This window comes from Castor canadensis, chromosome 1, assembly GCF_047511655.1.
Source record: "Castor canadensis chromosome 1, mCasCan1.hap1v2, whole genome shotgun sequence".
In the NCBI taxonomy this organism is placed as follows: Eukaryota; Metazoa; Chordata; class Mammalia; order Rodentia; family Castoridae; genus Castor; species Castor canadensis.
This window is the reverse complement of record NC_133386.1, coordinates 32,539,799-32,555,796: the sequence shown is the minus strand read 5'-3', so window position 1 is coordinate 32,555,796 and position 15,998 is coordinate 32,539,799. Positions and strand designations below refer to the sequence as shown.

At 39.5% G+C, this 15,998-nt stretch overlaps 2 protein-coding genes across 33 annotated transcripts in view; one reads left to right on the top strand and one right to left on the bottom strand.

Moving 5' to 3' along the window:
- Nucleotides 1-671: 671 nt before the first annotated feature.
- On the top strand, nt 672-8,624 carry Smlr1 (small leucine rich protein 1). The gene is made up of 2 exons (XM_020162576.2): nt 672-917; nt 7,657-8,624. The coding sequence occupies exons 1-2, from the start codon at nt 761-763 to the stop codon at nt 7,734-7,736; spliced, it is 237 nt and encodes a 78-aa protein (XP_020018165.2). The 5' UTR covers nt 672-760; the 3' UTR covers nt 7,737-8,624.
- A 3,619-nt stretch (nt 8,625-12,243) lies between these two features.
- Nucleotides 12,244-15,998, bottom strand: part of Epb41l2 (erythrocyte membrane protein band 4.1 like 2) — a 199,187-nt gene continuing 195,432 nt past the window's right edge. For all 32 annotated transcript variants that reach the window (XM_074074649.1, XM_074074742.1, XM_074074794.1 and 29 more), the window contains one exon: nt 12,244-13,434. The gene's annotated coding sequence lies outside the window, so the exon portion shown is untranslated. The remainder of the gene's footprint in view (nt 13,435-15,998) is intronic.

Here is a 15,998-nt window from a genome sequence, read left to right as displayed (position 1 = left end):
AAGCAGAACAGAGCTGAGAGTGTGAGCTGTGGAAGCAAGCCAAGATGGATGCACACCAAAGGCAGAAAAGAGCCACATCACAACCCACTGACCTGTACCACTTGTGGCTATTATCTATGCCTGTCCCACTCTTAGAGGGCAAGACCCATGACTTACTTTTCAACTCCATCTTACTTACCCATCAACTCCAGAGACTGGATTCTAGTAGAATTAATTAATCATTGAATAAATCAACACATTATTCAAGAAAGTACTCAGTGTGTAATACACTTAGGAAGAGTTTTTACACATGAAAATATCTTGTTTATCCTTCTTTGATACCTGTTGTATCAACTATCAATTTAGTGAACTAAAATTCACTTTTTCTAGGCACAGATATTAATTAGCATGACTATTAAGTAATTTTTAACTGAAATTTAGGAAATGTAGAAAAAGTTGTATGCTATAGTAAAAATGAGGTTGCTTGAAGTCAAGTACTTCTCATTAAACTGAATAGAAAGAAATCTCAACTTCCTGGGGTCATTCCCACCCCTGCCAGATAAAAACACCACTCTAGAAGAGCTAGGGAGATTTACGTTCCAATTCCTCTACACTGCAGCTGAGTTACAGAGTAACCTGCCAGCAATCCTCTCAGAAGTCATGGAGCTATTTAGATAGAGCAAAGTCCACAAAAAGTTCTGCACAGATGTGCTGAGCAAAGGCCAGAAGAAAATAGGTGCAGACTCTGAGCAGCACAGCCCTGGTCCTGGGCGGGAATCCCATGGTCCCAGCCGGATCCATGCAGTTGGCAATGACCCCTGTGCTGTCAGTCTTCTTGAGAGAGCTCCCTGGTGCCTTCCTGATCTTCGGGGTCTTCCTGCCTGTGACTTTGCTGCTGCTCCTCTTGATTGCCTACTTCAGGATCAAACTGATAGAGGGTGAGTATGTAGCCACACAAGGAAGGGGTTAGATGTGATTTCCCACAGCTCATCCCTGGAACACACCAATGCACCGCCAGTGTTCTGGGAGGCCTCAAGAAACACAGATTTTTGATTTGTAGGCCCCTCCCCCTTAAAGGTCATGGTGAATTGGGCAAAGTTTGGTCCTTTTAGCGCTGTAGATTGTGTGCCAGGATGTGAAGGGTTGCTATGGAACCCCTCTCACAGAAGGTCAAACTGTGGGCCAACAATTTTGACATGGAGTTACTTGTGTAAGGCAACAGATTCACAGACATTAGAACACTGTGGTGTGCCTTCTCTATGTGACAGATGTATATGTGCATGTGCCCGCGTGCATCTATGTACCCACGAGTGTCTATTCAGACACATCAAGGAAGTGTACACTTCAATCATGGTTGTGTATATACTTCTTACTCAGCCATTGAACTTCTAGTCAGGAAATGTTCCAAACATTGTTTGGCAAATATAAAGCCCTAAAAGATATTTGATGTTTGTGCAAAATTTCCACGAGAACACAATGATAAGGTATTAGAAAAGGAAGTAAAAAAGAAAAGAAGAATGTACTTCAGGAAGCTCCTAGTGGTTTGGAATGGGTGTTTGGGTCCTGTATTGAGAATGCTTATTCTGACAAAATTAATGATACTGGGCTATGACTTGATAGACTACTTGTTACTTCTGTACCCAGTAACTATTAGATATCATAAAGCTTAACAGCTATTTCAGTAATATCAACAAAAATCAGCCTATTTCTTAATTTAGATGATTCTCTTATTAAAGACACTAAATCTGAAAACTCTTCCTCTTCCACAAAAAATTGCCAAGTTCAAGCAATGCCTTTATGTATACAAATAATCTTAAGTGACTAATACCATAATATGTAACTTAAAGTCCAGCAGCAGAGCAATTAGGGATGTTTGTGTCTAGGGCAAGATTTAGACTATAGCGAGATTTAGAGGACATGGAATATATTACAGGATCGCATGTTATCCATCACAACTTACTCAAAAACCCTGTAGCCTTTCATTTTATTTGTGTCTCCTTTTTATGAACATCTCTTATGTTGGGTGATTAAGTTATATTCTGTCTCACTCTGTAGGATTCCTGTGATAAATTCTTTCCTAAACTGTTTATCCTCTACTGTTCCAAGTCCTGTCTGCTGGCTGTTGCCACCCAGTCATTGATGACTGAGCCCCAGAAAAAAGCCTCCAAACAGGAAGAGAAAATCAGAAATCTCCAAAATCCTAGGTACAGCTTTCCTTTAGTATTCCAAACTGGTTTAATGCCCAGCTGCTGCTGACCACTGTCAGTAACACATATCCCAGGCTCCTACGGACACTGTGTGCCCTGGGAAGAAGAAAATGGATATAGCTGTCACAGCAGGGGACTTGCATACTTCACATAGTTCCCAAGTTTTATCTGTGGCTGTATCTTTGGCAAGATAAATTTTCAGTATCTCAAAAATGTATCAAGCATGAAATGAGGCAAAGACCAAGTGAAGATAGCCTTATGGATTTCAAAGTCTCTTACTGGCTGTTGTTCTCCAGTTATTATAAATCAGATAATTCTGTGGGATGTCTGGTAATTGATGCAGACTCTGCAAAAGAGGGCAGAACTTGGGAATACATCTGTAACATAAAGCATAAATGAGCCTACAGTATTTTATTTAGATACTTAGATAATTCTGAGGTATATCAGACACACTCCTTCAAGATTCCCTAGAAAAGCCAACTTGCAGTTGGGAGTGGGGCCTGGCATCCAGAAGGGATGGTACAGGGGAAATACAGGAAAACTGCTGGTCAATCACAGAGCCAGTCCCCAATGTGTGCACATCACTGTGACTATTGCATGGTGGCTCCTGTCTTCGGCACATTCCAACCCATGTTAGTTGTCTAGAGATGAAGTCATAGACAAAAATTATACCTTAAGTTTACAACCCAACAAAATTGGAATGCTCCAAAAGGATTTGGATGAAGGAAACAGAAAGCCCCAAAGAACTATTCTTTCATCATACTTCCTTCTCCCTCCATCACTCTGAATTCTGATATGCTAATGAGTTTATCCTGACACCCAGGCTATCTCACAACTATAAACCTGTTCCTTCCCTCCCAAAGCCTTGATTTTTGCAGCACAGGATCTAATCCAAGGGACAGCAAGAATGTCAACCCCACATGATAAGGGCCAATGTTCATGGAGTGGAATCCTTTAACCAACTTGAAAGCTTGCTCCAAACTTGCACACTACTGGACAACAATAGTTTGGTCTTTGTTTTTTTTTCTCTTTCCCTCCCCTTCCCTCCTCTTCCTTTCCTTTCCTTCCTTCCACAGATATTTATGAATGTACTTTCTTTAGTCAGTTTTATGTTCCTACACCTGAATACTACAGACTGGGTAATTTATAAAGAAATTTGCTTCTTACAGTTCTGGAGGCTAGGAAGCCCAATGTCAAGTAAGCTCATCTGGTGATGGCCTTCTTGCTGGTAGGGACTCTGCAGAGTCCAGAGGCAGCACAAGGTGTCACTTGGCAAGAGAGGTGCATGCAAGAGACAGAGCCAATTTTATTTTTATAACAGATACACTGTCTTTAATCCATTAATCCAACCATGAGAGCAGATGTCTCATGATCTAACTGCCTGGTCCCACCTGGTCCCATGTCTTAATACTTCAGGTAGGGATTAAGTTTCAACATGAGTTTTGGTATCAAACCAAACCACAGCATTACCATATACCAGGGCTTGTTCTAGGTACTGGAAGAGACTTTTACTATGGGCTTTCTGGACTGAGAGAAAACAAAAGGAAACCACAAAAGGTATCTGACTTCATCTAGAAGTTAGAGAGTTGCAAATCTGTTTCTGACCTTAGCCTCAGTCAATGTCTAGTCAAGGGCTAAAGAATAACCTGCCACCTCTCCTGAAGTCTTTTCCCAAGCCTCAGAGCTGAGCTCTCTCATGAGGCAGGATCTTTTAAACAGCTAATGGGCACTCCAAACAGCGGACTGAGCCACCTCTCCATTGTCACCTATTCTGCTGGCTCTCACTGAAGTATGCCCGGAGCTCCCACACTATAGGTAATGAGTATGGGAGGAGTGCGGATGTGGAAGGCACCATTTCTTATGGCATGGCAAAGATCTGTGTAGCAGTCACTTAATGCAATGAAGGTCTTCAGGCTTTCTGTTTAAAAATTACAGTTCTTTCTGCAGACATTTTCCTAAGGATAAATAGTAATATTCTCTCTCCAGTTGGAGGGTAAATGAGATCCCTTGACCCAAAATAAAATACTGCAAATATCTCCATTTAGCAGCATTAATCTTCCAACCAGGGCTACAGCAAGTATAATCATTCCTTTTTTGTTCCTATAAAGAAAGGGACATTGACAGATTAAATGACATGTTCACAGAACCCTACAGTCCTGCATTCTAAAACAGAAAACCTGCTTGCCTGTGTCATACATCCTAGACTGTCAGACAAAAGAGCCACTTTAAGATGTGACAGAAAGCATGTGGAGGTATTATAATCACTCAGAATTAATCCCTACTCTTCAAGCCTTAGCGGGTAATGGTGCATGTAAATTTAATACGTACAGAATATCAATTTTTCTCACAAAGGAAGGACAAAAATTCTCTACTATCCTGCACTCTTCAGACTGTTGTCAATTGTCTTGAGAAGTAGCTCTTGGGGCCAAGGTCTGAGTCTTTATTTTTCCATAGTCAAACCTTCCATCAATCACTGCAATGGACATTTTACATCTCCCTGGGTCAAAGTTTTGGTTATCTTATCTTGCTAAGTCCTGAGATTCCAAAAACCTCTACTTCCAGTACCACCCAGCCTACAAAGTATCATCATTCTAATGATGCTTAGAACTTAATTGTTCTGTAAAATAACCAATGTTGCCTTAAATAGTCATTCTAAAAACAGTTGGGGTGGTTGAATGTCTTAAAGTTTGTATGGAGTCAAAACCAAATAAGGGAAGCTAATTGATCAGGACCTGGCCTTCAGCAGCTTGCGTTCTAAAACTGACAGCTAGTGCATTGAAACTATACAGGGTGGCTAAGCATCTTTCAGCAGTCAGCAATCAAAAGGAGAAGAATAATCGTATGGAAAGAGCAGAATAACTTAAGACTCAGCAGAATGAAATTGTAAAGAGCTCAGACAATACAGTCAAACCAAACAGGGTTTAAATTTCAGCTCGGCAACAATGGCTTCTCTACTTAATCCTTGAAGCTTCAGCTTTCTCATCTATAAAACAGAAATAATGCAGGCAAAGCTGTAAGACTGGTGTGGGGATGAAATGAGGTGGCACATACAGCTCTTAAGGTCCATTCTGAACAACTGTTTTTAGCCCTACTGGCTTATAAATTCCAGGAGGTCAGTGTTCGTGTCATTAGCCATTATTAAAATTGTCTTAGAAAACTTAAGCAAATCACCCTAGGTCATTCACCTCAAAATCAGTACAGATAGGTTTTTAACCCTGGCTGTCTGGCTCTGAGCTAGCCCTCACAGCTGACTACTCCTGAGTACTAGACACCAGATATATGCTAGATCTGCCGAATAGTTTGAGTCCATCTGGCCCAGGAAAATAAACTTACCACCAACCTGAAAGCCAGTTGTGGGGAAAATTTTAAGCACGGCAAGAATTTTCACAAAAGCTTTGACTGATTTGATCGATTTATCAGTGGGAGTAATTATTATTACTAATGGTGGTGATTCTTCCATATGAAGATTTACCCCTGAGTCAAAGAGATTGTATTTCTTCATCCATGACCCAACAGGGAAAACATCTCACAAAGTCAGGTGTTGTCAAAGCCACCTGCCTTAACAGACCCACTGAAATAAAATGATGGCCCATCTGCCAGCTCTTTTAGGAGAGGGATAAATTATTTGATTTCTTTTGCTGTCTGCATGTACCAGCACAGACACTTTATTCAGTGAATGGAGACTCATAGGAGCTGAGCTTCCTCTTATTGAATCTATTCTAATTCTCCACTCTTACAGTTCTTTTCTTTCAATTTCATTATGCAGGTCACCCATTTTCAGCTCTACTATTTGTATCCTAGTTGCTCATTCAAAGTATCTGTTATTCCATTAGCCACTAGTAATTCAGAATAAAAGAGAAAAAATTACTCTTATTTCATTGAGTTCACAGTCTATGCCACGGGCCCTCTCAAAGGAGCATCTTTGAAATAGCAAGAAACCTATGTGGAAAGGGAACATAACCCAGTGGTTGGAAGCATGTACTCTGAAGTCAGACTGCCTAGGATCAAATCCTAGACCCATCAGTTTCTGTAGTCTTGGAAAAATTGCTTCTTTTTGTTATCTGTCACCTATGTGGAAAGGGAACATAACCCAGTGGTTGGAAGCATGTACTCTGAAGTCAGACTGCCTAGGATCAAATCCTAGATCCATCAGTTTCTGTAGTCTTAGAAAAATTGCTTCTTTTTGTTATCTGTCTGCCTCAGACTGCTCATCTACAAATTAAGAACAATAATGGTAACCAACATATAATGTCAAGAATTAGATGACATGATGCACAATGGGCTTCAGTGTATCTGGCACACAGCAAGTTCTCAACAGCTATTGACTGTTAATATTAAATCTTGAGCTTACGTAGCCTAAGGATGCCATCATCTAAGCATATGGACCCACTCCTGAGTAAGATAAGCATTTGTAGAGGCCTACAAGGATCCAGGTCAGGGAGGGTACATGGCATATACTGACCAGTGGTCTATGTCTGTAATCTCAGCACTCAGGAAGCTGAGGCAGTAGGATTGAAAATTCAAGGTCAGCCTGGGCTACATAGGGAGAACCTGTCTAAAAAGCAAAAAAAAACAGAAAAATCAACCTAAAAGCATATATTTTTTTTAATCCCCCATGAGATTAGCAAAGCAGGATCAATGACTTAGTTGTATGTGTTGGTGACGATAAGGGTGCTTTGGGGTTTTTTGGACAGGGGTTACTTGGGTTTGAACTCAGGGCTTCATCTTGCACTTGAGTCACACTTCCAGCTCAAGAGGAGTTTTTGATGTACTTCAGGATGATCTCAAAGAATACATGTGGGACTTCGAAATCCCAGAGTTAAAGATCAAACTTGGTTATTACCAGAGAGGTGCTAGTTGAAGCTATAGGAGCAGGCATGAATTCACAGAAAGATGGCACATAATAAAAATCAAAGGGAGGAGAATGATGGACATACAGGCAGAGAAGGGTTCATGTCAAATGCTAAAGAGAAAGACTTTGGGACTGGAAAATGCCATGAGATTTAGTAAATGAGAGTAATTAGGATATTATTGGTGAGTTTTAATTCTAGTAGCTTTAACAAGGGAGAACACTAACTGGACTTGTCTAAAGATTGTAAATGCTCAAATACATTTTGGGCAGGAAGAAGCAGAAACCCCGTTTTGCTCATTTCATATCCCCAACTCCTGACCTATACACATGCTTAATGAAGGCTACTGAATGTAGGGGACTTAATTAAATCAATCCTTAATCTGCCAAATATACTTAGCATGTAACAACTTTCATGACAGTAGTCATTCGCCCACTCCAACAGGGACATTCTTTACAAGTGGCTGAAGAGTTCCTACAATAGGACTTGCCCAGCAGTTCTGGGCTTCTGTAATTCACTAGGACCACCAGAGTCAGAAACACTTGCCAGTAGACACTTACAAACTGCAAAGGGCTAGTGGCATTCAGCTGTCTCCAAATTATTGATATTTTTCCTTTCAGATAATGAAGAACTATCTCAGATTCCTGATCGGCAATTCAGACGCAAGGATGGCTCCTCCCTGTACCTGAGAAAGAAATGAATGTGTTTGTTGGACTGATCAATGGCTAAAGCACAATGAAGTCCTACTGTTCACAGAGCAATGGTCAACAGTTTAGCTAATAAAGTAGGTTGGTAAACTAGAACCACAGTAAAAACAGAAATGATATCAAGACACTTGCTCTAAACTGCATTGACAAGAGGCAGCAATTATCCCTGAGGACTTCTGTGAGATGAGGCTTCAATGGTAGTTCTTCAAAGTACCAAGAACATAACAATTTTCTTGGATATACTCAATAAACTGGGCGCATAACTTTTAAATTTTTTGTGACTATTTTGAGAGGAATATCTAAAAAAGAAAATTCTTAGGCATCATTACATAATTCCATGGAAGCCCACATTATTCTGACATTAGGGGTGAAGAAACCCTGGGAGAGAGCAAATGAAGAGCAAAAGACTTAGCGAGCAATCTGTACATCTATGCAAGAGTCCCTCCACTCGTTCTTCTAGGAGCAACTCTTATATAACGCCATTTCAGACTTCAGTTTTGGACCTGAGTTTGCATCTATCCTTTTCCCAACTGCTTTTACAAGCCATCAGGGTGAAAATGCACAGAACAAGTCTCAGTATTAGGTATGGATCACACACCAATGTAGCTCCCAACATGGAGCTACTTGGAAATGTTGACAATTTGGTATTGGGGAAAGGAAAGGAGAAAAGAATGTTTATTATAAATTCCTGGGGAGAATAACTTAAGTCTTTGCTTGTAAAATCAAAACATCAGGATGCTATTTCTAAATATGGGAAGAAGTCAACCTTTCAACAGAACTCTTCTCTTTCAGTGGGAGCCCTAAAAAGTCAACACAAATCATTGAAATGAAACATTTAACTCAAGGTAATAGTAAAAATAAATTATATTTACTACTGTGTTCTCCATTTTTCTAGTTAACAAATGTTCAGTAGTTCCTAAACCTTGGCTATATTCCAATTTTCGTACATGACTCTTTAACAGGCTGTTGATTCACTTTATCGTACAGTAAATTTGGTCACCTGTAAAAAATGCACCAATTTGGTAGTGACAGTCATATGACTGTGTGGATAACCAGAAGCCAAATGCCTCACCAATGACAGATACTTTGTTTCTTCACTTCAACCCCATCCTAATATTCCTCTTAAGGATTCAGTGAGCCGAATTTGCACTTCTTGCATAATGTAATTAATTGTTTAACTGACAACATTCATTTCTCCATTTCATAGCACTCAATTATGTTTGCTGGGGCTTTCAGACTGAGGTAATTTATAGCAGTGTACATACCATATGGAAGAACTAACACTATTCTTTCAACTCTTGGAGAGATCTCTTTTTAGCCCTTGGTGGAATCAGCTTATGTAAAAGTGCTTTTCTTCAACAGAAGGTGTGAAAGGACACACCATGTTCCCATCTCTGGCAGCTGCTAGGCAAATCTGTGGCTCAGCCATCAGGATTTGCTCCATCTTCCTACAGAAACAGGAATTTCGAAGCCTGAGTTGGGCTCTGATAAGTGCCTGCCTACCAACTTGTTGTTGTGATAACGGATGAGCTCTAAACATGCATTTTCTGCAATACGCATAACCAAGTAGTTTGAAGCAAGGCATTTCTTTTGTTGCTGTTGAACAAAGTGAGAGTAAAAAAAATTTCCAATGAAACTGATTCATCAATGCTCTTACATGTAGCAGGAACATGTTGGTTTTCCACTGAGAAAAGTTCCAACAGGTTTCATTACCATCTGTGTAAAGGCACTGCTAACAAATTTGTCAAATCATCTATGGAGGATGGCAGCTGCAGTCATACCTTTACCTTCTTTTATTTACTTATTTTGATGGTACTGGAGTTTCAACTCAGGGCCTCACAACTTGAGACATGCCCCCCCATCCCCTGCCTTCTTTCCATTAGGTTTTAGATAGGTTTTGCATTTTTGCCTTGACTGGCCTACCTCTGCTTCTCAAACAACTGGGATTACATATGTACACCACCACACACAGCCTACACCTTTGCTCTTTACACGTTCACAGTCCAGTTAAAGATCTCATTTAGGGACTGGCGGAGTGGCTTAAGTGGTAAGACGCCTGCCTAGCAAATGTGAAGCCCTGAGTTCAAACCCCAGTACCACCAAAAGAAAAAAAAAGATCTCATTTAGTTTTCACTGCTGCTGAGTTACATGTGTTACATATTCAGTTCCATCCCGTGCTTCAAAGCCTTTTCCCCAGGGGCGAATGCTCCCACAAGCATTCCCACCCCCAAAAGTTCCTAATCTTACTTCTCAAATTCTAGTATCTGAGAGAATTCCCCAATAGGGATAATGTCTTTCTAACTTGAGACCTTCAGTAAAATATTCTAAGGGGTACTTTTAAGTGTAGTCACATTGCCTCTTAACTATTCAATGAAATTTTACCAAGGAATAACTTTTTACACTGCTAACCTAAGGCTGTTAATGTCTCGCATTGACTGGGTTGGTAATTGGGTATTGCCAAAGAAGGCCTATCAAAGATTTGCAGAGGTGAACTGTAAGTTCATGGCCAGTCCACATCCTGAACCTATATTGTTGGAAAACAGAAAATTGGGCATGGAAGGGCACACATTTTGTTCTCTGAAATAGCATTTGCAATCCCTTTATTAAAAAAAGTTATAATCTTGGCAGGTAACAGCCCCCCAGCACTTTCTATTAGCAACTGGGAAGTTAAGAACAGACTTTCCTTGAAATCTTAGGATTCTTCAGAAAAACTAAATCTTAGAAATGAGAACTCATAACTCAGAATTCATAATGCAAACTGCACTTTGGGAATCAGTTTTCTGATATCCTTGTTAAAAAAAAAAAAAACCTTTCAATGCTCATGAGATTCTTGCTTCCTGACTCTATAATTAGTATGCTAACTGGAAGAGAATCTGAGTTCATCACAATATAGCCAGTGGCATAGACCCTGGTATGAGTGATAAACAGAACAAAGCAGGAAACATGTGCTCAACCTTTTTTCATTTGCCTAGGCACACCTATATCCCCAGTTACTCAGGAGGTGAAGATCAGGAGGACTGTAGTTTGAGGCCAGTCTGGATGAAAAGCTAGATAGACATCTCATTCTCAAATAAGCTGGGAGGGGTGGCATGTGTCAGTCATCCCACTTATGCAGGAGGCTATAAATAGGAGGACTTTCTGAGATAGAGCCCAGGGAAAAATGAGAGATCCTATAGTAAAAATAACTACTGCTAAAAAAAAGGGCTGGGGTCAAGGCTCACGTGGTAAAATGCCTGCCTGGCAAGCGTGAGGCCCTATGCTCAAACCTTGTACTTTCATAGTTATTAATTACCATCAAATAGATTAGGAGCTTTAAATGATTCCACTTTAAAAAAAAAAAAACAAACCTCATTGATCTACTTCCCTATTTGCTCTATGTATCATTTGGGGTTTTGGAAGCCCAGTTTGCCAAGTGAGACTATGATATCCTGAGAAGTCCTTTTAAGAAAAACATGGCTTTGGTGATGAGGTCACACATGTGATAATTACCAACACTGTTCTAAGTGGCTTCTTGGGTAGTCAGTTCCCATAGGTGCTTTTGATGCTGTTCTTGTTGCCTCAGCTGATGAAAACTGAGCCCTAATTGAACACTGCATTGCTTAATTTATTGGTCCTGCAAAGACAAATTTTCCTTTTGTCATCACTATTACCTTTAGAGGTAAGGAAGTAGATGGTTCCCAAAATCCCCAGGGAAGATCAGTCTAGGATTTAAATGTGAATGTATATGCAAACCTTCTGAGAAGAAATGTATTTACAGAATTGTGTTTGGTTCCATAATAGTTCCAAGGCTTGGCTTGCTGAGCTAGGCTTCTCCAGAGAGCTGTTTTTGTAACAATTATAGAGAAAGTGAGAAAGGCCTTCCACAAGTTGAGAGATAATTTAGAGGGAACAGATCTCAAAGAGAGTTATGCAAATTATATTCAGGCACTCATTTTAAATGACTACAGAAATTCTACATAGCATTTCAAAATGAATATACCCTGTTGACCATTTTCTGTATAATGTAATAATGTTTTAAAAAGAAAACTAAGCTCATAATCTGCTGTGCCTGATGACAGCTCCCCAGTAGCCATCTCAGTTCCACTTGGACACAGCCCCTGAGCAGTCTGCTTTCCTGGACATTAAGACACTGTGGACACCAAGTAAAGTAGGACATGAAGCAGAGGAGAAGATTCAGATGGCATGGCCAGAAAAACAGTCCCTGAAAGCAAAACAAAAACTCTACAAAGAAAATAAGCAAAAATATCCTTGGAGAATTTGTACAAGCTGGTTGTATTATTTAACCAGACAGAAGGAATCTGGCATGTTGAACACTAGATTTACAAACTTTCAACATTGCTTTCATCATTTCCAATCAGTGATGTTGGCAGCCATCAAATTATAAAACAGAGCTGAAACAGAACTCGAAAATGTTACATTATACTAAGTGCTAGGACTTCTGATGGAAAATAGCACTCCAGTTTATTTTTTAGAAACCTTATAAAAAAAAGAAGTGACAACTTTAGAGAATAAACAAACTTTATTTTATAACAGTATTACAGAAAGCAAAATGTCACTTAATACAACTTAAAACTGCTATAAATCTAACATCATGACTATACACAGGGTCAAAAGCAGGGGAAACGTTCAATACAGTTAATAAGTCCCTATCAGGTCTCTGGTGTCAGTTTTAAATGGTATCACTTTCTTATAATCAACAAAAAACCACCACAGCCCCTCAAACTGGTGTGAACCATCAAATTATGTGAGATAAACCTGCTCAATAACAGAAGGTCAGTTTTACATGTAGACATTTAATAAAAAGCAAGTATACTACTCAAGTGTTCAAATAATAGAAAGTATTGAAATTTGACAATGTTAAGAAAGAAAGCACTAAGATTTTAAGCTGCCTGGATTTTTTAGTGGAAAGGAGGAAAGCTTGCTTTGTCTTCCCTCCATTCTGGAATGCTGTCGAAGAGCATGTGTCTGAGAAGCACTGGCACTGTGGTGCAACAGGGTTGCTCAACACAGTGCATGGTCAGTGAATTTCATAATTCTCCAGTCTGGAGATTCCTGACTTTCTACTTAAAGTAAAAAGTCATAGGACTGGAAAGTCAAAGGGTTCAATATAAAGAAACATCCCTAGTGAAATTCTCGAACATTAGAAAATTTTCGATATAAGAAAAGCTTTTAATCCATATTAATATTTTTTCATACAGTATTATTTACTGCAATCTGAAAATTGTAAAATATTTACTATAAGAATTTAATGGAAAGAATCTGGAAAAAGGAAAAACACTATCTAAATTAGTCAGAGTTTCCTTTCCGCACAACAGCACCTGTTCAAGTGAACAGCACCGTACCAGCTCAGGCTGGCTTTGTTCACTGTCATTTGAGTAAATGAGTCATAAAAAGCAGGTAGTTGTACACAAAGTAAACAGGAAACAAAAACAAAACCCCTTAATTAAAAAAAAGAACCAAAAATATTTAGAAGTGGTTATGAAACAAAATAATATATTAAAAATACATGGGAACAGTACAGACCAGAGCTGTTAAGGTAAGGTTTGGTGTAGGCATTTTAATTCTTCAGGCTTCTGGTCACTGTTACCAGCTGTAGCACAAATTCGCTGGAGTAGTGGTGTGGTGTTAAGACTTGGAATGATCAAAATTCTTCAGGTTCATGAAGTTGAATGTTGTTTAAAAAATGACTTTCTAGGAGAGAAAAACAGACACAAGACTTAAATTTCCAAAACCAAAGGCTTGGAAAAAAATGTTAAGTAAGTTTCCATCAAGTAATTAAGTTACCTGTCTAGGTCTACAGTAAATAATATCTTTACCAGAAAACAAGCATGAAAGGCTATTCCATACTTGAGAACCTTAAAACTTGTGGAGAATTGCCAAGTACACTAGAACTGGCAAATAAGACTACACTGAAAAAGATTTAATTAACACAAAACAGGGACAATTTATTAGTACCGTGGTTCTGCCTTATCCATTTTGTCTTCTACAGTTTCCGTTGCCCGAAACTGTGGTCCAAAAAATATTACAGGGAAAATTCCAGAAATAAACAGTTCATAAGTTTTAAATTGAGGACTGTTCTAAGAAGCATGACAAGTAAAATCTCACCCCTCCTACCAGTTCCTAAGTCAACCCTCTGTCCAGCATATCCTTGCTGTGTCTTCTGCCTTCCCATTAGCAGCTTCACAGCTGTCTCGTCCATCAGGTGAACTGTAGTGGTAGCACACAGTACTTGCCTTCAGGTAACCCTTATTTTCCTTAATATGGCCAGAGAACCCACACTGACAATTTAGATATGCCAAAGAGAAGCCCTCATGCGCTTCCTTTAAGTGAAAAGGTAAAGGGGAAAAAACAGTACACATAGTTTTCAGTACTCTCCAGTTTCAGGCATCCATTTGGGAATCTTGGTACATACCCTCCCTTGGGTAAGGGGAAACTACTGTAAGAATAAAAAAGAGAAACTAATAAAGGTTTTAAAGCTAGATTCAGAAAGGGGAAAAAATCAAAGTGTACTTCATTTAATAGAAATGAACATAAAAGGTGCTTTTAGGTGGTGAGAATGGGGTAAGAGGCATGGAAATAGAAAGGTACACAGTATTATGACATTAAGATAGACATATATGGGGGGAAAAGGCACGAGTGAATGAGAAGAATGGGTTGGTGAAGCACATTATAACAGAGCTAAGTATGGGTATAGTGAGTCACGGAAATATTAGGTCTATTCATTAATATTAGACCAATAATTCTGAATTTGATCATAGAAAGAATTAAATCAGAAAGAGTACTCAGACAAAAAGACCAACTGGCAGTCTACTATAGTGAACCATACCAGAGTATAAGAGCCAGAGAGAGGCAAAAGACAGCTCCAAGATCCAAGGGGGGTGGCCAGTTCATGCAGGACATGATAAGCCCAGGAAAGGAGACTACAATTGTTTCTCCTTTGGTTTTGAGGAAGGGTTTTGCATGCCTGATTCATGGTTTGAAACCATTGCTGTGGCTTCAGTGTAGTGAACGGGCAGAGAACAGCAGAGGCAGAACACTAGTCAGGAGCCCCTGCTGCAGGAGGAGTGCAGGCTAGATGCAGAGGATGTCATCATTAGATGGTGAAGACCTAGGCTTGAGTTGCTGCTACAGAAATCAGGTGGAGTCAGAGTCAGAGTATGGTAATTAAGAAGGAAGTATCAGAGAGGGTTAGAGAGTCTGGGACCTCTCAAAAAGAGGGAGAACATAATGGGCTCAGAGCCTGAGTGATGCATTAGTACTATGGGCAGAGATATGGGAGTCAGCACAAAGGGATCTAAGTAAAGCCAACAAACAGAACTAAGTCTCATGGGAGTATAAGAAAAAATGAAAAACACAGTCTTGGGGAAGTCTGCTATCAGAGGAAGGTAGACAAGAAAGAGGACTGAAAATACAATGGTGCACTGTTCCTGAGACAGAAGCCGGTTTTAGGAAGGCAACTGTCTCATCTTCTAGGGCTGGAGGTGTGGCTCAGGTAGTAGAGTTGCCTGTCTAACAAGCATGAATTACTGAGTTCAAACCCCAATGCTGCCAAAAAAAGAAAGACTGTTTCATCTTGTATTTCAGGTTTGTCGGAAAATTTGGCAAATGTTGAATTCTAGGACAGTAGAGAGTGGTACTTGATGTCCTTTTCAAAAGATAATGGTCCTACAGTCAATTAAAATGTACACATTTTTGGTCAGATTAAATTAAGTCTTATTTTTAATGAAAAAACTCTTCCTTATCATTGAGATGTATTATAGATAATATAGCATCTTGATTAATCAAGTTCATTATTTCCCACCCTGGGGTCTGCCTTGGGCTATTTCATTACTCATTAATACTTCTGCAAGATGCTAGGCAACAGAAAATCAATGGAGAAGTCTTTTTTGAGGTTAGCAATTAGGAAGATAAATGTGGGGGTGGGTGAGGGGAAGTGGACAAAGCTACCAACCAAACTGCATCGGGGATATCTGAGCCCTTTATTCACGCTACTTATTCTCGCTCTAGTATCTGTCTGCTCTGCTTAGTGAATTTACATCATTTGTAAAACAACTACCATTTTGCCACCATTAAAAAGAGCTTAACCTGTTGAAACAATATTTTGGATACAATAGCTTAAATATGTTATTAAAATAGAGAACAACAACAAAAAAGAATAACTCCTGATGTTAGCAGTCCCTGACAACTCACAGAGGAACAAGGTTAGACTTTAGTCTCCATCTTTACTAGGCTCTGTCACTTTATGTCCTTGAAGC

Bases quoted from the DNA above. Each gene is read 5' to 3' on its own strand.
- Smlr1 (XM_020162576.2), top strand. From the start codon at position 761: ATGGTCCCAGCCGGATCCATGCAGTTGGCAATGACCCCTGTGCTGTCA. The intron at 918-7,656 runs GTGAGTATGTAG...TTTTCCTTTCAG, and splicing joins CAGGATCAAACTGATAGAGG to ATAATGAAGAACTATCTCAG.